At 36.0% G+C, this 27019-nt stretch overlaps 1 protein-coding gene across 6 annotated transcripts in view; it reads right to left on the bottom strand.

The window, feature by feature from the left end:
* Positions 1-27019, bottom strand: part of MYO6 (myosin VI) — a 170317-nt gene that overhangs the window by 23092 nt on the left and 120206 nt on the right. For all 6 annotated transcript variants that reach the window (XM_049895893.1, XM_049895913.1, XM_049895921.1 and 3 more), the window contains exons 18-28: positions 24503-24598; positions 22851-23024; positions 19388-19426; positions 18135-18228; positions 8991-9121; positions 8827-8904; positions 6909-7038; positions 4413-4503; positions 3464-3614; positions 1466-1674; positions 723-801 (exon numbers count right to left, since the gene is read on the bottom strand). In XM_049895893.1, the coding sequence (XP_049751850.1) occupies positions 723-801; positions 1466-1674; positions 3464-3614; positions 4413-4503; positions 6909-7038; positions 8827-8904; positions 8991-9121; positions 18135-18228; positions 19388-19426; positions 22851-23024; positions 24503-24598 (1272 nt within the window). The remainder of the gene's footprint in view (positions 1-722; positions 802-1465; positions 1675-3463; positions 3615-4412; positions 4504-6908; positions 7039-8826; positions 8905-8990; positions 9122-18134; positions 18229-19387; positions 19427-22850; positions 23025-24502; positions 24599-27019) is intronic.

Here is a 27019-nt window from a genome sequence, read left to right as displayed (position 1 = left end):
AACATCTTATTATACTGTTTAGAGGGTCGTTATGAGTCTGAGCGACCTTGGTGGCAACTAACAACAACAACTAGATATCATATTACTAACAACACCTAGACAGCAAATGACAGAAATTTTAAGTGATGGGTTGTACTTAGGATATATTATGAAAGCCAAGACAAACAGATACTCAAATACATGATCAATTATTCTCAGACACAGACACAGGGACTTTTTTTAAAAATGGGGGCAGGGAAAATATCGTAACTCTAACCTATTAATACCAATATGTATAAAGTTTTAAAATAGTTTTTGTAAACACAGTAATTATATTTTGAGTGAATGTTCTACTCAATTTCCCTTAAGTATTATAATAGGAAAAACAACGAAACTGATATTTACTGAGCTAGGCACTATTCTAAACACTTTAACATGTGTTAACTAGTTTAATGTTCACGACTATTATTTATTCCCATTCTACAGAGAAAATCATAGCCCAAAGAGTTACTTATTATAACTTGTGGAATGTCACTATTTCTACCAGTGACAGAGGAGGATTTGGGCCCACTTACTTAGCTCCAAAGTCCCTTCCTATAACCACTAAAGAAACTGCCTTTGGTCTCAGGGATAAACTAGTGATAGCTTAATTAGCACATCAAGATCTTGTTTTCACTTCTTTTGCTTTACAATGTTGTAGATTCTGAAAGGAATTTAATCCAAATTACCTAGTAAGTACATACCTGAATACGTTTTTCATCATCTTCCCTTTTCTTTCTCTCTTCTTCTTCTTGCTTTCTCTTTGCCTCCATTTCAAGTTTCCTAACAACAATAGAAAACTCTTTAAGAACGTCATAGAAAATCATGAATCCTTCACAAAGCAATTTAACTATTAATAAACAAAGGTTACAGAATGGAACTCAAATTAACCTCCTGGTCATATACATTATCAGCTTAATCTGAATAACATAAAATCTAATTCTACTGACAGTAATTCTTCTGAAATAGAACAAATATATTTCATAACCTTTAAAAACTACAGATTAGCTTGGTTACAAACTCTAGCTGTAAGGTCCTCATTATATGTGCTTCTCTGTATCCCTTCGCCAACTAAATAACTCTTGTATTTCTTCTGTTTACACTATCGCAGAAATCTTCCAAGAAGTTGTCAGTTTTTAAACTGCAGAAAATAGTAGTGCCCTTTTTTTCTAGCTTATAAAATAATATACAAGTCATAACTTTGAGAAAGAAATTAAGAAATCCTCAGGTGTAACGTTCTAACCAAAACTCAGATTACCACTGAAATCATTTGTCATCCTTATTATACAATAATCTATGTTCTCAACTTTCAAACTTATTCAGAAATTGATTTTTCAAATAAGAATATTAATTTTAAAAATAAGAGTACTCATTAACCACTGTCAATACCAAGAATTCACTATTCTGGTAATTTCTAATTCAAATAACCACAATATAAAGAGTTTACATCCGCCTTTCCTCCTCTTCCTTTCTTCGACGTTGTTCGTCTTCTTCACGTCTTTTTCTTTCTTTTTCCATTTCTTCTTGAATACGTCTCAACCTTTCTGCTTCCTCTTCCTGCTGTTTTTTCTTCTGTAATGCACTGAGAAGTTCCTCTGAGCTTTTAACTAGTGCATCATATTCCTTCTGTATTTGTTCCCTTGTCATCAGAGTGGACTTAATAAACAAAATAATAAAATTTTATGTAAAAAGCTATCTCTGCACACAAATGCTTGACCCTATTTTCTATCAATCAAATACCTAAGGATGCGTATTGTGGAAGGTAACATATTAGAGTTAAAAAAATATTTTTTTTTTTAGGAATAATTAGCTAACTCAGCTAGTGTTCACGACTCTTCAATGAAATGTTCAAATAGTACCAAAGGGATATTTAAGAAATACAACCAAAACTGCCGGTTGGTTTTCCTAAGTTAGTCTTTAAAAAATATGACTGGTTGATCTTAACCGATAATGATGTCACATAAATAGAGATGGCCTTTGACGTATTTGTAAAATCAGCTAAGTTTATCTATAGCATTGTCATTCTTCTCCTGGTCTTCTCTATCCCTTCTACTGCCAAGATACTTACCATTGTCTACATAAAATACCTGCAAAAATGACAAGGGGCTCACTTTATTCTATCTCATATAATTTGAAGGATATAGGACCATGAACCAAGGATTAGGAGCCTTGGTGGCACAATAGTTAAGCGCTCAGCTGCTAACGGAAAGGTTGGCGTTCAAACCCACCCAGCAGTTCTGCAAGGAAAGACCTGGCAATCTGCTTCCATAAAGATTCAAAACAAAAAACAAACTCACTGCCATCAAGGCAATTCCAACTCATAGTCACCCTGTAGGACAGAGCAGAACTGCCCCCATAGGGTTTCAAAGGCTATAAATCTTTACAGAAGCAGACTGCCACACCTTTCTCCCACTGAGTGGCTGGTGGCTTCGAGCTGCCAACCTTTTGGTTAGCACCCAAGCACTTAACCACCGAGCCACCAGGGTTCCTTCCATAAAGATTACAGCCTAGAAAACACTGAGGAAGTTCTACTTTGTCACGTGGGGTCACTATGAGTCTAAATCAATTCAATGGCACCCTAACAACACAACAACAACCAAGGATTAATGTCTTTATTATACAAAAACATTATGAAACAAGATGGAAAAAAAAAATTAAGACCCTAAAATGTAACTTAGGAAAAGATGTGGACAGATGAAATATAACTAATAAGCATATAGAAAAATTTTTCAATCTCACTAGTGATCAAATAAGTGAAAAACATTTTTTAAAAAGGCCCCATTTTTTCCTAAAAAGGAAAAATTAATTACTGCTTTCAAAGCAGTTAAATTATGTTATAGCCTACATGAAGATAATGCAATAACAAAGACAAGGCATATAACATGATGTTAGAGACACAAAATTAATAAATGTTCATTATGCTAAGGACTATAATAAAATATATGCATATAAAATAAGACTAGAAGAGGAATATACAATAGTATAATAGTTGAACGTGTTAGTGTGGGGAGATTTTTTCTGGTTGGTTTTCTCCAAAGTTTCAATAATATCACATTACTTTATAATTTAAAAATTAGTTTCTGAAAGCAAAAAGCGTCAAATTAAAATAATTTACAGTAATTCTTTCTCAATTGTGATTATGCAAAAGCTTATCAATGGGGTATAATATTTAGTTACTATTTTGGGAATAAGATCTCTTGTAGAAACAGATGAAATCTCATAACAAATTATCTTCCTTTTTTTCTTTTTGCTATGAAAATTTTCAAACATAGAGAAGAGCAGAGAGAATATTCCAGTGAGCATCCACCTGCCAGCATACAGACTCAATCTTTAACATTTTTTATCTTTAAAAAAACAGACTTTTTTCCTGTATAATCTCAATGCAAATAACAAGAGATGTTAAATTATACAAAAAGTCAAAGTCATTTGGAGTAAAAGTGCATACCTTAATTTTGGCCATCAAAGCATCAATAGAAATTTCAAGATTCTTGACCTTTTTAGTCATTTCTGGTTTTCCGTCTTTCAGTGCATTGACAACTTCGTTAAATTTACCAAGTCGTTTCTTCAGTGTGCCCACCTTAACCAGGCCATCAATGCTGTGAAGATGATACGTCATCAGAGTTTAATTTCACCATTTAATGATAGAGGAAAACTTTTTTATAAATAAAGTGCTAAACAGATAGTGCTAAAATTTCACTTCTGTTTTCAATATTATTCAGTATTTCCTTTTTCAGATCTCTTGTTGAGGGTAAAAAGGAAATAATCAAATATGGTTGTGAATGACATCAATACTTGTCAGTGTGCTTTTAATCTATATTTAGGATGACAAAATTAAAAATTCAAATTATAGACTAACAAAAGAGTTACCTAATCTCTTGGAAAGATTCGAACAATCAATAGTTATTCAGACCTTGATGTTTAAAAAGTGCAAATTAATACTGAAACACTCAAATAAGAAAAAAGCACAAAATTTACAGTGAAACCATATAATTCCTACAATTTCGAAAAATATGGTCAAAATATTAGTAAGACGAGTATAAGTTTCAATATTTCAGTAGTCAAATTTCAGTTTCTAGGAAATGTCAATTTGACAGTTTATCAAGAAACTCATGTCACTAAAATAATCAGAATAAGCATTTTCTAACCATTTACTTCAATTTTTTATGTTTACATTTCTGTAATCCACTTCAAGTCCTTTTGTAGAATAAGGCAAGAATTAACTAATTTCAAATAAATACTACAGATAAAAAACTAATATTATCTTTTTACAAATGACATGAGAAAAGAGAAAACTCCTTGAGTATCCAAGCTGCTCTTCACTATGACGTTACTGCCTTGTTACATTAGGGTAACTAAGTTCTGTAGGGTTCTTTAGGCACTATTCATCATCTTACCGAGGTTTGTGTCTTCTTTTGCAAAGCCACATTCGAATAGTTTTTTGCATTTTAACACAGGCTTCAGCTCGATATTTTATTTTGTTTTTCACTATATATAAATAAAATAAAATGATTTAAAAATATAGTTTAAAACAGACATAAAATATTAAAAATACATTCATTTCCACAAAGCAATATTCAAAAAACATGAAATTTTAATGAACATATTATCCTAGACACTAAAATCAAGACTTCACATTTCTTTAATTCCTTATATTTATTAAAAATAAAAAGCATATCATGTATATGGCTTATTGTTGTTTTTAGTTGCCACTGAGTTGATTCTGACTATATGGGTAGATTTATATTTTAACTGCATCCTGATAATGCTACACACTGCTGTTTCCCAAACTCTCCTAGGCAACGTCATTTCATGAAATGTTAACAGGTATGCTTTGAAAAATAGATTTTTTTGTCAGTTAAGTTCAGGAAAAGCTATACACTATTCTTCATCTTGGAGATTCATTATGAACATACGAGCGAGGTATTTGAGAATCCTGTAGTAAATGGTTCTATTTAATATTCAGTTACCTAGAATTTCATAATCTGACCATGAAGCTTTTTTTTTTTTTTTTCCAGAACAATCTGCAAATATACCTGCTTCTCTACTGACTTCGATATCACTGCACAACACAGGTCCCAAAAGGATAGTACAACACGGAAAATTTTAATGTCACGTGTTGATCCACTTCCTATCACAATACAATGTACAAAACTGAATGCACTGAACTACAATGACGTATGTTTATATTTTACTTGGAAAATGATGAAAAAAAAGAGCTTCCTTTATCTTTTATGATTTTCATCTAAATTCCCCATTATCTCACAAAGGCCCCAATAATAATCCCTGCTGGAATGCTTCCTTTTCACCATTGCTGTCAGGTGCTGTCCAATTCATTTTGACTCATAGCTACCCCATGTAATGGTGTAGAACTGCCCCACAGTGGGTTCTAGGCTGTAATCTTTAGGGGAACAGATTAACAGGTCTTTCTCCCATAGAGTAGCTGGGTGGATTTGAACTGCCAACCTTTCGGTTAACAATCGAGCACTTAACCACTGCACCACGAGGGTAGGTCCAAGGAATTTTAGTTCTCTATGACCAGGACGCTATTTGTTGAATCCTTTTCATATGCTCAGCACTGTACCAAGTGCTGTGATAAGTACGGGGAGGGCAATTATAAATTTTAATGAAGTCACGGACTACCACAGAGCTCCAACAATTAAAAGTTGCCAAAGGCCCTCAAAAAACAAAAAAAACCACATTGCCTTTGAGTCAATTCCGACTCATAGAGGACAGAGTAGAACCGCCCCATATGATTTCCAAGGAGCAACTGGTGGATTCAAACTGTCGACCTTTTGGTTAGCAACTATAACTCTTAACCACTATGCCACCAGTGTTTCCAGACCCTCATGTTCTCTAAAAATACTCTGTCCCTCACCCTTGTTTTCAGTCAGAGATGACTAGCTGCCATGACCTGGCAGAAACACACACAAAAGCAGTTCTGGTCAGTGTATCAAGAGAATAAGGTCTGAAAGGGGGTGGGGCAGGAGGTGGGGTTTAAAAGGTAAGCTGAAACCTCATTTTACAAGGTCTTGAAACATATTCTAAGAATTCAGAATGTCTGCTCAAGAAGAGCCATAAAGGGTTTTTAGTTAACACAGAAGCACTCTGAGAAGACAAACTGCAATCAGGGAAATCAGTTTGGGAGCCACTGAAATTACTGTGCACATAAGCTTGAGGGGCTCTACCCAGGTGCTGGCAACAAAGAGGAAGAATGTACAGGACTCAGAGGCAGAATCCACAAGAGATGGTGACTGACAAGATTTCAGGGATAAGAAAAAAGAGACACTTACAACCTTGAGATTTTGGCTCTGAATTATTGTGTACTGATGGTGGCATTATACGGGTGGAAAAAGAAAAGTTCTGGTGTAAATCTGAGAGATTGGTGGATGGTGTGGGATAGAGGAAGAGAGAGAAGAATCAAGATAGTGAGTTGTTTTGTTTGATATGTGATGAAATTAATGTTCCCATAACACATTCAGTTCCAGGGCAATGCAAACAGTTAATGTGCTCAGCTGCTAACTGAAAGGTTGGTGGTTCAAGCCCACCCAGAGGCATCTCTGAACAAAGTCCTGATGACCTACTTCTGAAAACTCAGCCACTGAAAACCCTATAGAGCACAGTTCTACTCTGACACATATGGGGTCGCCACCAGTAGGAATAACTCGATGACAACTGGTTGGTTATAACACATTCAGATAAAGAAAATGGGTATTAAACACTAAAAAACACACACACAAAAATAAGGTCTACAAATACTAATTGACCACATACTACATGTGAGGTGTTGCTTGAGGATCCAGGGACACAGCATGAACAAGAGACACAGCCCCTGTCATCCAGCATTCACCACTGAAGTAATGACAGACCTCAGTGTGGAAGAAAACACCTACATTTGATGACCGAGAGTGAACACCACTGAACCTTCTTCCAGCGACTGCAGACAAGCCAGTGATTGACTCTTTTCACCAACTCTGCTAAGTGGTCAGGGTCAGACTTCATAATCTGATCAAATTCTGCAAACTAGGAAGTAAAACAATTTCATATCAATATCAAAATATAAATGTGTTTAAACACACAGATAGATGCTGAATAAAAGTAACATGAATCAAAAAAACTAACTTTCTGGAAATGACCACACATCAATTTTTTTATCTCAATGGGGTATAAAGCAAATCCAAACACACTTGGCTGCATTTTCCTGCCTTTTTTTCCTTTGTTCCTTCAGGATCTCTTTTGTGTGTGTGTGAAAGAAGGGAGATTATTTATTGTTAACTAGAAGATTCAATAATAAAGTTTGACAACAGAAAAAAATATTAAATGACAATTACAGAGAGTTGGCAAAAGGCTTTACTGAGGAAAAAAAAAATGAAGAAAAGGGCTAACACATCTTGATTCTGATTCACACACATTCTCAGATGTCCCTTTATAGCTCCTGGTAAGTGAAGGAAGCTATACATCATCATTATTCTGTCTCCCAACCCCACCCCTATTTTGATCAGGGATAAGAAATTACTACTAAAAGAAAACACAAATAAAGCAGCTATCAGGTTTTTAACGAATAAAATGCATTATGTCCACTGTTTAACACCAAATTCCATAATCCTTTCTATCCTTCTCCATATGTCCCACTAAAATATTAAGGATGCCACATGCCCAGCTAACAATGTATTGGCTTTTGTATGGTTCAAAATTAAATTAAAGGAAACATAATGAGATTGAAGATCTTGGGCTTTGTGCCTTAGGCTGTCAACATATCCTTCTGATTGATGCATTTTTCTGGAGGCAAACAAAACCAACTGTTTCCTCTTATCAGACTGTTAATTCTTACATAATTACTGTAGCTCTGAAATAAGAGAAATGCTGACTTTATGGTAAATACATATGATTACAGCTAAACCAACAATGGACATTCATATACTCTTTTTTTCTGAATCATTCACAGGGATGTACATACATTGGTAATGCACACATACACTTCTCTCAGGCCCAAAAATGTGAGATCAGATTTATTTATCATGATTAAGTTAGTCTTCAATGCACTGAAGCTATTTATTAATGATTTTGCCAAACAAGAACCACTGGCTATTTAAATACGGTAACAATAATATTTAAAATTATGAGGATGCAATTATTCAATCCACATTAAAGAAATCAGTAATGGTGAAAAATATTATCACTAACTGATCTATGAATGGCATTTAGATATTTGTGTTGTATGTATTTAGTTATGAGTATTCTACAACTGTCTTGCAAATTACTATGAGAACCTGTGTATGTTAAAGCTATAATATGTGTGTGTTAATCTAAAAAAATACACCACATACAAAAGCATTTATACATTTATCATTCTAGGGTCTGAAAGAGGTCAGTACAAAATTCAGTCTAATATATACTTTACACATCTACCATACTCTAGCAGGTGTTCTCACAATGAAGACTCAAAAGTACTGTAAAATCTTAAATCATTACAGACTGAATTAATATGTTTTAGAAAACCTTTGAACATGTTTAGAACTAAAGTATTTCACGTTAACTTTTATTCAAGTTTTTAAAAAAAAAAATCCAACTAAACAATGCCCAGATTCCAACACTCGCAAAGCTGAATAAAATTATAAAAATTGTATAGAGAGTACTACACATTATAAACTTCTCACAAGGAGGGAAATTGTGTATGTGTTTGTTTTTGTATGAATGCTGTTAGTCACCCTATGATTCAAGACTAAAACAAATCACTAAATACTTAAAAATATTCACTAACTTCACCTATCCATATTTATGATGTTAAAGTTAAAATAAGAATATACTTACCTTGCCAGGTCTAAAAAATACTTTCGTTAACCCAAACTTATAGTCAACGTCATTTAAGCCCAAAGCTTTAAAGAGAGCCTGCAAAATAAAAATAAAAAGGTTAGACACTAATTAATAATAAGATAGTTTATACATAAGGAATTTCAATATGGATGGCATTTTACCTTACAAAATAGTCTTGGATCCAACCTTGCAAGTTTATCTGGCATGTATTTTTTATACATGTTATAGAGTTCATGAAATGAAGCTCGTGATGGAAAACCACCCTGCATCAAGTCCAAAACAGACACCATACCTAGGTTCATAAACAAATACAAATCATTGCCAGTAACTGTACAGAAGTCCAAAAATAACTTGTGAATGATTAAACAATTTTACAAATTAATATTTAAAAAGGGAAAATTTAATGGAATTATCAGCAGTTAAATAATACATGGGAAATAATGTTTTTATACTCAATATGTCCCATCTTATCCACTGTCTAAAACTATTTTAAGAGGGCAATGGTGGTTCAGGGGTAGAATTCTTGCCTTCCATGCCAGAGACCTGGATTCAAATCCTGGCCAATGTATTTCACGCTCGGCCACCACTCATCTGTTAGTGGAGGCTTGTGTGTCGCTCTGATGCTAAACAGGTTTCAGCAGAGCTTCCAGACTAAGACAGACTAGAAAGTAAAGCCTCAAGATTTGTGAAAATCAGTCAGCGAAAACCCCATGGATATAAACAGTCCAATCCTATTAATGCATGGGATCACCATGAGGTAGGGGTTTCCTTGACAGCAGCTAAGAATAACAACTACAAAACTATTACAGCTGAATTTCATCAAGAATCAACTTGACCATTTTCTAGTGGGCAAACTATTGATCTCCAAAAAACTTAAGTATATTTTGTATCTCTCTTCTACCAGAAACGTCTGTGTCACAACCACAGCATACAAGGCAAAGGCCCACATTACGCCACTTTTGAAGTCCTGGGGTTAATTTTAGAACAAAATGCCTGACACATGGAATCTCCATGTAGTCAGACACATTCCCAAGTTCTCACCAATGCTTAAAGGAAGTAAACAGAAAAGAAAGAAGAGCTAATAATTTCACCATAAAAACCCTTGTCATTCACCTGTCAAACTACAGTCTGTCAGAAGGAAGAGACTTTAGGTTGAATATCTACTTTCAAAATAACTCTAGCAAGTGGTTAATTTTAGCCTGAGTCAATGTGACCTTTTGATGTCAGAAAAGTGTAAAATAGACAGGGAAAGGCTCAACAGCTATAGGCAATGACAATGACATCAATGCCAGGGCTTTGTTTATAAAAAGATCTGGCTTTCAGTCTTTGGGACAATTCAAATCAATAGGGAAAATAAGATGATTTAACAGAAAGGGTTATGACAAATGGCTAGCTGTTTGGAAAACAAAAATAGCAACGGATCCTTACTTCTATCCCAAATTAAATTTAAATATTTTTAAATTTTAAAAATCTGAAATTATAAAATATTTAAAAATAAGTAAAATTTCATTTTAAAAATAAAGGGGGCAGTATTGTTTTAAGGTGAACTTCAGCCTATCAGACTGCCAAAGGCGTAAACTACCAATAGTACCTAGAGTTGTTGATGATGTAGGAAAACACACTCATGCCCTCTTGGTGAGAAAGTAAACCTGTGCAATCTTTTGGATGCCAATTTGAAAATATTTATCCTTTTGACTCAGTACTGTCTACTTCTATAAATCTATCCTATAATTTGTCACACACATGGGCAAAGATATGTGTACAGAGATATCCACTGGACGATTGTAATACAAAAAATAGATGGCAATTAATACAAGATTGGTTAAATTATATTACAGCCATATGATAGAATATGATGCATTAATTAGATAGCAATTAACTTAGACAGCAATTAATAACTTAGATACCAATTAATACAAGATTGATTAAATTATATTACAACCATGATAGAATAAAGGCCATAAGAGCCATTGCCATCAATAACAATTAACTTAGATAGCAATTAATAACTTAGATAGCAATTAATACAAGATTGATTAAATTATATTACAACCATGATAGACTACGATGCATTAATTAAAAAGAATGGGGCAGAGCTCTACACACTATAAAAAAATATACCTAAGACATAGAGTTAAATGGTCACCCCTGAGAAGTGAGGCGTTTTATTTAATTATTCTGTACCACTTAATTTTTGTTACTGTGAGCATATATGACCACTATAACTTAAAAAAAAAAAAAATTTTTTTTTTTTTTTTAAATGAAACACATAAAGGCAATAGTTCTTACTGGGGAAAAAAAAAGGCTCTGCTTAAAGAAATAAAAAGTTGGTTGAGACTACCACAATTTTTTCCCGTTATATCAAAAAAAAAAAAAAAAACAAGCACCCTTAGAAATGTATGCCTTTGCCCTCTCCAAGTTCTTTGGCTTGCCCTGTAGCTATACACAAACTATAAATTACTTCATATAAGTTCATTAAGAATTTCAAGGAGCTTATTAACAAATTACCAAGCCTAAGACTGCTTTCTCAGCACTTGAAGCTAATTTACATTAAAGATTTTTTGAAGCTTAAAAAAAGTAAAATTCACCATACCAAGTAACCTTCCTTCTAGAAATCCCCATGGCCTGCGTCTTACTCTGGAAGTTTGGTGGGGAGCTTCTTGGTACAGTCTTGGCTGGTTATGCCCTGGGTCCCCTCTCTGCTACCACAAACAGGCAACACAGCACTGAGGTCACGGAGGAAGAAGACGATCTGCCTTATCTCACCTTCCCTTACTTTGCCCTGGTGTTGGTTCATCAGAAGACAGAAATTTTTGTAAAAGGTGTCCTAAACTAATTAATTCTCCTTAAAATAGTAAATAAATATATAAATGAATGAAATGGAAGGGCAAGGCAGAATTCAAATCTTAAATGTCTTTATTTTAGAAAGCTTCACAAACACTTTTATTTCTACCAGTCATTCATAATATTTTTGTTTTTTCATTACTTATCCACATAACTGGAAACAATTCTGAATCATTACACTAATATTAGTGCCACAAAAAAAAAAAAAAAAAACAAAGTATCATGAAACGGTATCATCTATTAAACCGCCAAAAACTGTTGAAATACACTGCTTACTGAAAGTGGAATCTTAGCTAAAGTATCAGTAAACCCATGCCCCATTAATCTAATGGTGTATATGTAGCTAAATATAAACACGCTTGACTTAGGACACCGGATGCTCACTTAAAAAGTGAATTATTATATTATGCTGAACAAAGTCTAAAGAGAAAGTCAAACAAAAAAGAAGTCAAACTCAAAGTAAAGTAAGAATGACCTGAAGAAAGTATTACAAAAATAATTCTGTACCACGTGTAGGAATACAACAGAAATGAATTATTTACTTTTCCAATATTTGTTAGAATTAGTCACAAATACATCTTCATATTTGCTAGACTGTGTGGTTCATTCAACAAATATTTACTAGGCCTAGTATGTGACAGATACTACTAAGAACTAGGGATATATATGTAAGCCAAGACACAGTTTGTACCCTTGCAGTGGAAGGAAAAATTAAGTAACTGTGCAAATATACACAAAAGTTATAACTGTGACTGTGAAATAAAGGTAGCCAGGGCCCTGAGCTCAGGTTCCATACTAGTTAGGAATAACAAGAAAAGCTTTCATAGGGAAATGATAATCAAGCCGAGATGTAAGTGATAAAAGAAAAGATGGAAAGTAGTTAGAACAGCCTGGTACTGGTACAACAACAGATACATAGACCAATGGAACAGAATTGAGAATCCAGACATAAATCCATCCACATATGGGCAGCTGATATTTGACAAAGGCCCAAAGTCACTTAAATGGGGAAAAGAGAGTCTTTTTTAACAAATGGTGCTGGCATGACTCAATATCCACCTGTGCAAAATGAAACAAGGCCTATACCTCACACACCATGCACAAAAACTAACTCAAAATGGACCAAAGACCTAAATATAAAATCTAAAACAATAAAGATCATGGAAGGAAAAAAAGGGACAATGCTAGGAGCCCTAATACATGGCATAAACAGTATACAAAACATTACTAACAATGCAGAAGAGAAACTAGATAACTGGGGGCTACTAAAAATCAAACACCTATGCTCATCCAAAGACTTCACCAAAAGAGTAAAAAGATTACCTACAGATGGAAAGAGTTTTTAGCTATGACATTTCCGATCAGCGTCTGATCTCTCAAATCTACACGATACTGCAAAAACTCAGCTACAAAAAGACAAAGAACCCAATTAAAAAATTCGCAAAGGATATGAACAGGCACTTCACTAAAGAAGGCATTCAGGCGGCTGACAGATACATGAGGAAATGCTCACAATCATTAGTCATTAGAGAAATGCAAATCAAAACTACAATGAGATTCCACCTCACTCCAATAAGGCTGGCATTAATCCAAAAAACACAAAATAATAAATGTTGGAGAGGCTGTGGAGAGACTGGAACACGTATACACTGTTGGTGGGAATGTAAAATGGTACAACCACTTTGGAAATCGATTTGGCGCTTCCTTAAAAAGCTAGAAATAGAACTACCATATGATCCTGCAATCCCACTCCTTGGAATATATCCTAGAGAAATAAGAGCCTTTACACAAACAGATATATGCACACCCATGTTCACTGCAGCACTGTTTACTGCAGCAAAAAGATGGAAGCAACCAAGGTGCCTATCAATGGATGAATGGATAAATAAATTATGGTATATTCACACAATGGAATACTATGCATTGATAAAGGATAATGATGAATCCGTGAAACATTTCATACACGGAGGATTCTGGAAGGCATGATGCTGAACGAAATCAGTCAGCTTCAAAAGGACAAATATTGTATAAGACCACTATTATAAGAACTCGAGAAAAAGTTTAAAAAGAGAAGAGAATATTCTACGATAGTTACAAGAGAGGGGAAGGAGGGAGGGTGGGTGGGAAAGGGGTATTCACTAATTAGACAGTACATAAGAATTATTTTATGTGAAGCGAAAGAAAACACACAATACAGGGGAGGTCAGCACAACTGGACTGAACCAAAAGCAAAGAAGTTTCCTGAATAAAGTGAACGCCTCAAAGGCCAGTATAGCAGGCGCGGGGAGTTGGGAACCATAGTTTCAGGGGACATCTAAATCAAGTGGCGTGACAAAATCTATTAAGAAAACATTCTGCATCCCACTTTGGAGAGTAGTATCTGGGGTCTTAAACGCTAGCAAGCAGCCATTTAAGATGCATCAATTGGCCTCAATCCACCTGGAGCAAAGGAGAAAGAAGAACACCAAAGACACAAGGTAATTATGAGCCCAAGAGGCAGAAAGGGCCACATAAACCAAAGACTACATCAGCCTGAGACCAGAAGAACTAGATGGTGCCTGGCTACAACCGGTGACTGTCCTGACAGGGAACACAACGAAGAACCCCTGAGGGAGCAGGAGATCAGTGGGATGAAGACCTCAAATTCTCATAAAAAGACCAGACTTAATGGTCTGGCTGAGACTGGAATGACCCCAGAGGTCATGGTCCCCAGACCTTCTGTTAGCCCAAGACAGGAACCATTCCCAAAGCCAACTCTTCAGACAGGGATTGGACTGGACTATGGGATAGACAATGATACTGGTGAAGAATGAGCTTTTTGGATCAAGTAGACACATGAGACTATGTTGGCATCTCCTGTCTGAAGGGGAGATGAGAGGGTAGAGGGTGTCGGAAGCTGTCCAAATGGACACAAAAAGAGAGAGTGGAGGGAAGGAGTGTGCTGTTTCATTAGGGGAAGAGCAATTAGGAGTATATAAAAAATAGCAAGGTGTTTATATATTTTTATATGAGTCCGACTTGATTTGTGAACTTTCACTTAAAGCACAATAAAAGTTAAAAAAAAAAAAAAAGGCAGGGCAAGAGCATCCCAAACAGAGGAAGCAGCATGGGAGGGAATGAGGAGCACTCAAGGAGCTAGAAAGAAGGTCAGCTTGGTTGCTTGGCTGGAGCACAGAGAAGAGAGAGTGTGGAAAGAGATGGGGCTGAGAACACATGAGCCAGACTATGTGGGACCTCACAAGTAATTACGATTTTGCTGTTTACCCCAGTAATCATCAGGAGCCAGTAGAAGGTTTTAAGCAGTCAAACCTTCTTTTATGGGTTTGTGAAATGATAATTCTAAATGCATGTGAAGAATAAACTGAGTAGATGCAAAGAGAACACTTAGGAAGCTACAGCACAAAAGTTAGATGACAGATGGTGACAGCTTGGATTAGGGAGGCAGCTATGGAAATGAGGAAAAATGGGCTCACTGTTTAAGAGGTCACATCAAGGGGATCTGGGGGACTCAGAGAATGGAGAGCTGTACTGTTCAATACTGCAGCCACTAGCCACATGCTCTGTAGTTGCACTAGCCACAAGTGGCTATTTAAATTTCACTTAAAAAAATTAAATCAAATAAAATTTAAAATTCAGGACCTAAGACATACAAGCCACATTTTAAATGTTTGATAGCCATAAAATCTCTAGTGACTACTATACTGGAAACACACATACAGACTATAGCCACCATCATGGCAAGTTCTGTTGGACAGTGCTGATGTAGAACAAGAAGAAAAATAGGCCTAATCCAAAGTCTGAAAAACCTCAAATGATATCCAGGTGAAAAGAAGATGAGCCTGCAAAAAAGTCAGGTATGGCCAGAGAATTCAAAAGAAAAGCTGTTTCAGAAGACAAGGAAAGAGTATGCCGAAGGGATTGTTCAGAATCAAATGTCACTGTAAAGTCCACGAAGAGAAGGGACTGTAAAACAAACACCTGATTTTGGGTCAAGGAAATTATGGGTAGCCTTGTCAAGAACTACTTTGGTGGACTGACTGTAGTGGAAATTGAATTCTCTTGAGTTAAGGAGTGAGTGGAAGGCAGGAAAGTGAGAAAGTAAGAACAGACTATTCTTTCTTCTCTTCAAAGGGGAGGAGAGAGATAGGAAGGCAGCTGGAAGGGCATGCGGGTCACAGGGAATTAGACTGAGGCATGCTTAAATGCAAAGGGGGAGAGCCATTTCCGAGAGGAAGGTTGAACATACATAATCGAGATCCATGAGAAAGTAGGAAGGAATGGATTCCAAGGAACTACAAGCCTCAATTAGGAAGAGAAGGAATTCTTTCTTCCTTAAAAAGAGAAAGACGGCTCATGCAGGTTGGTAGATGTAATTAGGAGAGGCAAGTGAAGTTTTTAGTTTTTTAGCAAAAAGGTGAGGCCACCTGCTGAATGGGGCTCAAAGATTTAAGTACCCATGAGGAACCCATACACAAATCAAGAGTCAGTCGTTTGAACAGAACGAGGGGATACTGTGTGGTTTAAAGTCAGAAAAGGTGTGAGTCAGGGTTGCATCCTTTCACCATACTTATTCAATGTGTGTGCTGAGCAAATAATCCAAGAAGCTGGACTATATGAAGAAGAATAAGGCATCAGGACTGGAGGAAGACTCATTAACAACCTGCATTATGCAGATGACACAATCTTGCTTGCTGAAAGTGAAGAGGACTTGAAGCACTTACTGATGAAGATCAAAGACCACAGCCTTCAGTATGGATTACACCTCAACATAAAGACAACAAAAATCCTCACAACTAGACGAAAAAGCAACATCATAAAATACGGAGAAAAGACTGAAGTTGTCAAGGATTTCCTTTTACTTGGATCCACAACCAACACCCAGGGAAGCAGCAGTCAAGGAATCAAACAATGCACTGCACTGGGAAAATCTACTCCAAAATACCTCTTTAAAGTGTTAAAAAGCGGAGATGTCATCCTGAAGACTAAGGTGCACCTGACCCAAGTCATGGTGTATTCAATCGCCTACTGTGCATGGGAAAGCTGGACAACGAACAAGGAAGACCAAAGAAGAACTGATGCCTTTGAATTGTTGTGTTGGAGAATACTGAATATACCATGGACTGCCAGAAGAACAAACAAATCTGTTTTGGAAGAAGCACAACCAGAATGCTCCTCAGAAGCAAGAATGGTGAGACTAGGAGGGACCAGACCCTAGAGAAGGACATCATGCTTGGTAAAGTAGAGGGTCAGTGAAAAAGAGGAAGACTCTCAAGGAGATGGATTGACACAGTGGTTTCAACAATGGGCTCAAGCATAACAATGATTGTGAGGATGGTGCAGGACCAGGCAGTGTTTTGTTCTGTTGTACACAGGGTTGCTATGAGTCGTTAACTGACTCGATGGCACCTAACAACAACAACAGGGTGGGTCTGATAGGTGCAGAAAGGGGAAAACATGTTCAACAGGGAATCTTGGCAGGACAGGTTTGAGAACTCTTTAAAGGTCAATGGTCATGATCATGGTACCAACCCGTCTTGCCTACCAATGCTGTGGAGATATAGGGAGAGGACAGAATTAGATTAATCAGTACCTAAGATTTTGTGAGAGGCATCAGGGCTCGACGCAGGTTTTAGGGGCCTGAAGCAAATACAATTGAGAAAGCTCTTTAAGAAAGTAATATAAAAATACAAAGATAAAACTAGGTGCAGGGCTTTGGAAGAGGCCCATTTAAATGAGGGACACTGAAGCTTAAACATCTCCAGCTTTATGATAAATCTGACCAAGAGGAGCACAAAAAGGAGTCAGAGAGGCAAGATAGTTTAAGGAAGCATTAGGAACCTAAGATAGAGCAAAAGGTAATAAGTAAAGAAAGGAGGGGGCTGATGCCTTAAGAAAAAGTAGGGGTGATATGGGTGGGGGTAGGGGATGGGCATGGAGTTAAGGAAAAACAGTGAGCCTGGTACCTAAGATTTCTGTGACTGAGGAAGGTCAGACAATGGCAAGGCAAGGGGTAGGAAGTGATAGTTTAGACAAATGCATATTAACTCTACAGAAGCTGAGGGCACTGTATTGTTTTCATCTTTTTAAAACAGGTTAAATGGGAAGCAAGGTCTCCCAACCTACCTTCTGACCTGAGTTATGAGAGAACTGAGTAAAAGGACTGCTGCTGACTTGAGAGAGCCATAGGAAGGCAGCCCATTTAGGGGATATCCAAGTTTGCAGTTAGAGAGCTTTTACAAACTTTACTTCAATGATGTAAAATAGTTTTGTTTCATAATATACCCAACACTGCTCAAATAATTTGTGAGCCATGGTTTTCTATAAATAAAGGAAATGTAAGATAAAAATCTTATTGTACTTAAAAATAACCAAAATAATTGTGAATTACTTGAAAACACTGGACCTAATAAGATGTATCTGAGCTAAGATTACTGACGTGTATTATAAAAATATGGAAATACCTGAACATTGAAGTTGAGACAAAATCTGAACACCTTCAAAGTGGTGGCTTGTCATTTTTAAATTAGGTTTGATGCAACGAATAAAGCTTGCTCCCTAGGGGGATAAAGATACTTTTAAGACAACACATACAGCACTCTTATTTTTCTATTTCTAGGTATACCAGAGACTTGCAGAGCATACCGTCATTAATATATGAAACCTTAAAATAATCATTAAGGAGCTTAAAATTTTATTAGTGTGCTTTTATAATTTAAAGCTTGGAATAAATTTCTGCATTATATATTAATATTAAAAAAATTACATTTAAGATTTGAATGTCAAAAACTGCTATTGTTAGAAGACATCTCTCACCACAAATTATTTCAACCTATTTTAACAACACACCTCACAGGCTGACATACATGTGACTTTATTCTATATTTCAACATATTTATATGCTATATTTCCTTTAGAAGAAAACATCCCACAACAGGAGCACATAAAACTTAAAATCACGACCCTTAAAATTTAGACCAAAGAGTTTAAAAAAAAATGATCCTTTTTAATCATTCTATCACAAAAATACGCAAGAGGTCCCTAAGCTGAATCATCACACATTTTGAAGTTTTGTTTATTAAAGAATACTTTAAAAAGCTTAAAGGCATTCATTTGGAATCAGTTATCAGATCATGCTGAATGATGTAGAGAGAATACTGATTATGTACAAAATGATGCTGCTGAGTGCTAAGGCTAATATGCTAGACATCTAAATAACTGTTTCTCTTCAAAGCAGTCACCTTGCAAAACTGTACTTATTGCAAATATTTTTAGAACACATTTTAGAAATGCCTACTGTTATAAATCACAAAAGTAATCTCATCACTTTAGAGTAGCCAAGGAAGATACTTAAAAGAATTGAATGGTTCCAAAAGCAAGTCTAATAATAAGTTAAGCAAAACAAAATATCTAGCTTTTCAAAATAACTATCTGAAAAGGAACTCAGTTAAGTTCGGTGGATTTCTGTAAAAAATGAATTTTAACTTGGAACCATGCCTCGTTTATATAACCCACATACGGGATAATACTAATTTAATAACAGTCAATGAATTTTATATATTTATAAAATAATTTGACTTCACATATATATTTGATCTTTCTTCAGAACCTAACGAAAATGACAACCTTTTTAAAACTGAAAATTTTTTTTTAATGATAGATTAAGAATACCATAAAGGAAACAAACAACAAAACTCATTTTTAAGTATATACTCACAGTACTTCGAAGTTTATCCAGAAGCAAATTTAACTGTGTCTGTAGAAGAAACCAGTTCATTATTTCAAAATGCACACGTGCACAGGACACCAGTTAACGTGAGCTTACCAAACTGAGAATAAAATAACGTGGTAACATCCGCATGTAGCACATTACAATCTGTCAGCCTCCTGTACAAAGTCTTTAACAGACAGCAACATGCAAAATGACTAACGTAATGCCAAGGACAATTACTGTACTTACAGGCAGCTTGTATAAATTTTACTCTTTCAGACTGAAACTAGCAATTCTAAAAAACACACACACACTTCCAGGTGAGGTGAATGCGGAAAAATGTGCATAGGCAATGAAGAACTAATGAAATACTCGGGGTACATTCAATAAGAATCAACAGAACATATCTGACTATGTGGCAAACTAGGTGTAGTTATGAGTCACGTGCCATTAAGACCAAAGACATGCTTAAAACATACACTAATGGTATACATTAGGATTGGTTCTTATGACACTTAGTATAAATAATACTGTCCTGCCTAGCTATAGAAATCCTTTTTACTATTTTAAAACAATAGAAAAATATTTCACAGCTCAATTTTTTTTAAACTTAGACAATTTTTTCATATAAAAATTTGACAATGAATATTACAAATTAACTAAGTTGTCCTGTTTTTAATAATATTAATTATCTGATTATAATTTATCCTGATTCAATACATTAAAGTTATTTATTTACTACTCTGCAAAGTAAATTAATAATGTAAAATTCTTATATCTGGGTTTTATAGTGACATGCTCATTGTGCTACTTACAAAAGACAAATGAACGTGTTATTTCTTAAATTAACATACTGGATCTATCATACATTATAATCAATAACAGATGTACCTTATTGAACGCATTCTATGAACTGGGCACTGCTTAAAGCTTTTCATGGCATCATCATACTTTAATTAAGGATATATTATTAGTCTCCTTTTACAGGTGAAAAACCTGAGGTCCAGAAAGTAACATTCCAAGATGATGGCGCTAGGAATGGCAGAGCTAGGTATTCCAACACAGGCCTAACACCAAAGCTCATGCCTTCATCCTTGATACTACAGTATACTTCACACATCAGAGGGCAGGATTAAGCTACAAAAATGGAGTGAATTTGTCACTGGATTAAAAAAATACAGTCATACTTATCTGGTTAACTGACACACAACTGGAAAGAAAAAAAGAGCTGCTAATTTGGAAAAACAACTGTCACAAAGTCTGTGCTCCTAAATACATAGACTAAATACCGTATCCTCCCCAAAAATGGAGATAAAATAAGCCAGAAGAGTAGAAGCAGCAAAAAATAAACTAATAGCAGCTAATAGAAGAGGAAAGACAATTATCAAAGAACAGCAGTCAAGGACCACAGGCACAAGGATAAACAGCCTTATGCAATTCATGCTTCATTTGTACTTTATTTCTATTATTAAAGCATATAAATATTCATACTTATGACTGAATAATAAATATTTCCATCAAAAGGATTACCTTTTCTAAAACACTGACAGTAAAGGGGATATATTTCAATAGCCTGAAAAAAAATCACTTCTCAGGAAAACTTTTAGTCCCCAGTGATGTTGCGTAACTGAGCTATTACTGTACAAGGCACCCTGTTTTTATTACTTTACATATCTCAATTAACTATTTTACATTTTTAATTAATTCTTTAAAATTAAGAATCATCATTAATACTTCATTTCAAAGTATCTCAGAGAAAAACACTTTATTATTAATAATTTCGTTCAGTTATAGCTTTCAGCAGTATAACGTGCAAAATATATTTGTTATATATAAGGAATTATAAGGTATTTCAACATAAAAGAGAAATTTAATCCATAAGATAATCTGAAGAATGCTTTTGTTTTTATTTATATTGCCCAAAATTTCAAGTATATTCTTACCGGTAATACTACTGTAATATTACAGTAACCAAAAAAAAAAAAAACCAAACCTATTGCCATCAAGCCAATTCCGACTCATAGCAACCCTACAGGATGGAGCAGAACTGCCCCATAGAGTTTCCAAGGAGTGCGTGGTAGATTCGAACCACCAACCTTTTGGTTAGCAGCCATACCACTTAACCACTATGCCACCAGGTTTTCCATATTACAGGAAGAAAATATTTAATGAATTACATTTCATATAGACTAAAATTCTGTTTTTAAACCAATCTTTTATCAAACATTTATTCAGGAATTTAAGACTATGCAAATAAGAAAAAAAATATTGCTCATCAAGAAAAATTAGGGACTCATAATTAATACATTATAAAAAGTTAAAAGTTTTTTATTCAGTTACTTCAAAATGTATTATAAGCTTTCTCCTATATTTATGTTTAAGGTTAAAATAACCAGTTTTTATAAAATGATTTTATCAAGTTATTCAGAACCTACTTCAATCTAAAAGGGGTTTGAGGAAGCTTATACTGTCAGTTACTATCATAATATTCTAATACTTAAATATTATCCTTAATTACATAATTTTTAAAAATATTTAAAGTACATATAATGAAAGGCATATTCAGAGCTTTTTTATAAATACAATAATACTTTGTAGAAATGTATAAGACAGAAATTAATTCTATTTCTTTTCCTATTAATTATAGTTCTTCGCTCTTTAAGCATGTGACCTAAAGGTTTTTAAATTAATTTTTTCTATGCTGAAGACTCAACATTTGGAAACAGTAGTGCTCGATTTCTAAAACACATCTTGTGACAATTTCTCTATAGAATGCAAAGAAAAATTCCTGATCCAAAATTAATATAACAAATGTTCTTCAATGTTAAATAAGCAATTTGAAGGGTTTGTCACACCCAAGCACTTATCTTTTATGTAAGTTATTAAAAGCTTTAATCAAATTTTAGCGTAATATGCAGATCCATAATGCCACTGTAAGAGAACACACACTCAAAAGGAATTACAAACTGAATCATTAATTTGAGACGAGCCCTTTTTAACATTGCAGCCACTCTATAAATAGGAGTGCATGAAGGTGATCATTTACCTGAAGCCCCTGGCTGTGCCTGCTTTTCCTCTCTCAACTCAACTAGTCCTCTCTAGCCATCTCGAGCTGGACTACTCCAGCTAAAACAAAACTGCTGAATAAGGAAGGAAACAGAAAACAAGTGGGAAAGAGAAGGTTGGAAGGTCAATCAGACAGTAAGCAGAAGCAAGAACATTAGGAGAGGCAATCAGATATGCTTAGCACCAAGAAAGAACATATTCAGAAAATTACCAGCATTTCTGTATGTTCAGTTATTAGACCTACCTTATGACATTTTACGTACCTTGCAGGGACTGCTACTGAACTTCACTCATGACATTTGTAACAATTGGTCTACATTATTCACTTTAGAGTATAAAACAACATAATTTGTCTTAAATGCACTCAAAAAAAAAAAAAATCAAATTATTTAACACAAGTTACCTTAAACTTGTTTCCCACACTGATGAAGCTGAGTTTGCCTGCTTTTTGTTTAGTATCTTTGTTGTTATTTGTGGATGACTCAAATAATTCCCGAATAAACTTATCTCTGGATTCACATATTAAGGATTCAAGAGACATATGTAGAGCATCATTATTTTTCTCCACAAACTGGGTCTGAAAAATACATCAACAGGAATGCTTGAGTCCATCTTGTTATAATATCCCTTAACACAGTAGTCTCCAAATGAACTTTCTATTTTGACGAAAAAGGATTCCAGGATTCCAACACAGGCCTGACACTTATGTGGCACAATGTTTAAGCACTTGGCTGTGAACCAAAAGGTTGGCAGTTCAAACCCACCAGCTAATTAGCAGGAGAAAGACTTGGCAGTTGGCTCCCCTAAAGAGTTCAACCTAGTGAGGGGTATTCACTAACTGGATAGTAGATAAGAGTTATCTTAGGTGAAGTGAAGGACAACACACAACACAGAGGAAGTCAGCACAACTGGACTACATCAAAAGCTAAGAAGTTTCCTGAATATAACCAAACACTTTGAGGGACAGAGTAGCAGGGGCAGCGGTCTGGGGACCATGGTTTCAGGGGACATCGAGGTCAACTGGTATAATAAAATTCATTAAGAGAATGTTCTGCATGCCATTTCAGTGAGTGGCACCTAGGGTCTTAAAGGCTGGTAAGGAGCCATGTAAGATACATCAATTGGTCCCAACCCACCTCAAGCAAAGGAGAATGAAGAACACCAAAGACACAAGGAAAATTAGAGCCCAAGAGACAGAACCGGCCACATAAACCAGAGACTCCATCAGCCTGAGATCAGAAGAACTAGATGGTGCCCGGCTATCACCAATGACTGTCCTGACAGGGAACACAACAGAGAGTCCCTGACGGAAAAGGAGAGAAGTGGGATGCAGAACTCAAATTCTAGTAAAGAGACCAGACTTAATGGTCTGACTGAGACTGGAGGGACCCTGGAAGAGATGGCCCCTGGACTCTCCGTTAGCCCGTTACTGAAACCAATCCTGAAGCCAACTCTTCAGACAAAGATTAAACTGAACTATAAGATATAAAATAATACTTGTGAGGAGAGTGCTCCTTAGCTCAGATACGTAAGACTAAATGGGTAGCTCCTGTCCAGGGACAAGATGAGAAGGCAAAAAGGGACAGAAGCTGGATGAGTGGACACGGGAAATACAAGGTGGAAAGGAACAGTGTGTTGTCACATTATAGGGAGAGCAACTAAGGTCACATAACAATATGTGTATAAACTTTTGCACGAGAAACTAACTTGAACTGTAAACTTTCACTTAAAGCACAATTGAAAAAAAAAAGGATTTCAACCTAGGAGACCCAACTGGGCAATTCCACTCTGTCCTGTAGGGTTGTTATGAGTCAGAACCAACTCAATAGCACACAGTAACAACAATGACGATGAAAATGTTCTTTATCTGAGCTGTCCAATAGTGGCCACCAGCCAATATGGCTACTGAGCACTTGAAGTGGGTGTAGCATGACTCAGGAATTGAATTTTAAATTTTATTTACATTTTAAAAGCTACATGTGGCTAGTGGCTATCATATCAGACAGCACAGCTTCAACATCAATTTTCCTCTCCCCCGGTAAAAGATATACTCACTGTTTCATAGCACACTGCCCCTGCAAAATGCCTAATAATGAAGCCTTCATCATCTCTGATATTCCTATGAACTGCCAGTTTAGATTTTCTGGGGATCTGAAAAACAATATATACCTCAGTTATAGATTTATCAAAAAAGATTACATGATGTTCATTTACAAAACATTTATGATGTAAAATATCTGCAAAATTACAAAAGAAGTTTTCAGAGTATTCATAATTACATTGCTTTTAAACATCTAATACATTTTAAAGTACCAATGCAATCTAGCAAATATTTGGTTATAGTATCTTAGGAGAGAAAAAGGGAGTAAGACAATTTTAAAAAAATGACAAGCACATGTAAAACATAGTAGGCATTTTATAACGTTAACTGCCTACTGCTAAACCAGTGGTTCTCAACCCTGGCTGCTTAATTATATTCACCTGGAGAATGTTCACAGCTCCCACTGCCCATACCACCTACCCATCAGGTAGTCACTATATGCAGCGAAGGTTGAGAACCATTTTTCTAGAGAAAAACCTGAAATCCACCACAGGGAGTCTCTGACTGTTTTAAACCATACATCCTAACGTGTTTATACAATAAGCCCTAATTTATGTGAAGGAAACACTATGGAACAGTTGTACTCTGCACACATGGGGTCATCATGAGTCAGAATCACCTTGACAGCAACCAAGAGCAACAAATCATTTTAGGGGTATACTATCTAAGTGTAACATTTCTTTATGTCTGTATCATGTTTAAAAGTTTCAGGAACACTTTCATATTCAAGATCACATCTGACCCTCAAAATAACTGAAGGTTAAGAAAGATAATCTCATTTAAAAGTGAGAAAACTAAGATTTGGGAAACTTATGTGGCTTGCTTGAATTAGAGAGCTGGTAGACCACAAGGCCTCTTTTCTCTATGTGACGGTCCTAAGCCAAACTGCCTGGGCCTGACTCCCAAATCCACCACTTCCTCACTGTGGGATACACAGCAGCAGGTCACCTAACCTCTCCTTGCATGTTCCTCACTGAAGCATGGGGATCCTAATAGGATCTACCTCAGAGGACTGCTGTGAGGATGAAATTAAATAATTCAGGTAAAACCCTCAGAACAGTGCCTGGCACAGAGCGTTCAATCATTTTGTTTTTGTTTTTTCAAATTAATACAACAAAAGTAACAGCCTATACAAATTGGGATTTACTGCCTTGCTCATAGTTCTCTTTTTGAGCAAAGTGGCCAAAGCCCATTCCTGACATTTTGAGTTATATGACTGTGCGACCCTAGTTACAATTTTGCAAGCGTTTTGTGAGCAGCTCCTAACTAAAAAGGTTCGGGTTCATACCCACCCAGCAGCTCCACAGAAAAAAAGGCCTGGCAATCTGGTTCTGTAAAGATTACAGCTAAGAAAACCGTATGGAGCAGTTCTACTCTGTAACACATGGGGTCGCCTGAGTCGGGGACTGACTCAACAGGCAGCTAACAACAGTGATCAGGACCACTGGTGTAGGTAAGCATGCATCCACAGGCTAGGCGAAACAAGGAACTGGGGGTGGGGGAGGGGGGGTGGATACAGAGAGGGAGAGATAATACTGAATCTTAGAAAAAGTTTTGTTGAGGATACATATTGTCCTATTTCTGTCTCCACTGAAGTAAGAGGAAAAAAGTCTCCACATTACAGGAACTATTAAGGGATACAGAGCTCTCTGCTAATGGGGCAGGTGGTTGTGGGATCCAGTCTCTAGAGGTTAGCAGAATCACATCTGCTTTTCAAGTAAAACCCTTTAACCTATTACCCAACACAGTCTGGATTCTGTTAATGATGCATGGTAACAAGAATACCCATTACCATTCACTTAATCCCCTGGATCCACCAAAGCAATGACTGTTATACTATGGTACAATCGCAAAATGATATATAGTGTGGGAGGCATTTGCCTATTAGTTCCTTAATTCCACGACGCAGTGTTTCTTTCCCTTTTTTTTTTTAATTGTTGTTGTTATCTATACCATGAGGCAGCACATATCTTTGTGGCTGAAACTGGCGTATTTCTTCTGCACTAATCTGGCTCTTTCTCACCCTACTATGGAGTTATTGTATTATCCCAGGTGATGATCCCTGAGTTTAAAGGTACAGACAGAATTAGGGGAGCACAGAAAACAGCTCAATAGCCACACAGTGCAGCCTCATGGACACCTGTTCTATTGTCCACTGCTGCACGGGTTCAAGCACAGCTCTATGATCCAGAGCAGCTGCGGGAACCTGGCCTTCTGGCCCTTTTAGAAATGCACCTCTCATGTATTTCTACTGCTCTATGTCTGGTTTTCCCTTTATTTCAGCTAATTCTTCTATCGCTTCAGCTTCTATTCCCTCTCTGATTGTATTTTCCATTCAAAAGTCCCTAGAGGAAAGAAGATCAAAATGAATCAGCTGTCTAATATGGACTGCTTCCACCAGTCAGCATTCTCATTCATAAGCCACAACCTTTACTGCTGGTCTTACAAATGTGTAGACAGATGGCTGCTTA

Source organism: Elephas maximus, chromosome 1 (assembly GCF_024166365.1).
Source record: "Elephas maximus indicus isolate mEleMax1 chromosome 1, mEleMax1 primary haplotype, whole genome shotgun sequence".
Taxonomy (NCBI): Eukaryota; Metazoa; Chordata; class Mammalia; order Proboscidea; family Elephantidae; genus Elephas; species Elephas maximus.
This window is presented reverse-complemented; position numbering and strand designations above follow the sequence as displayed.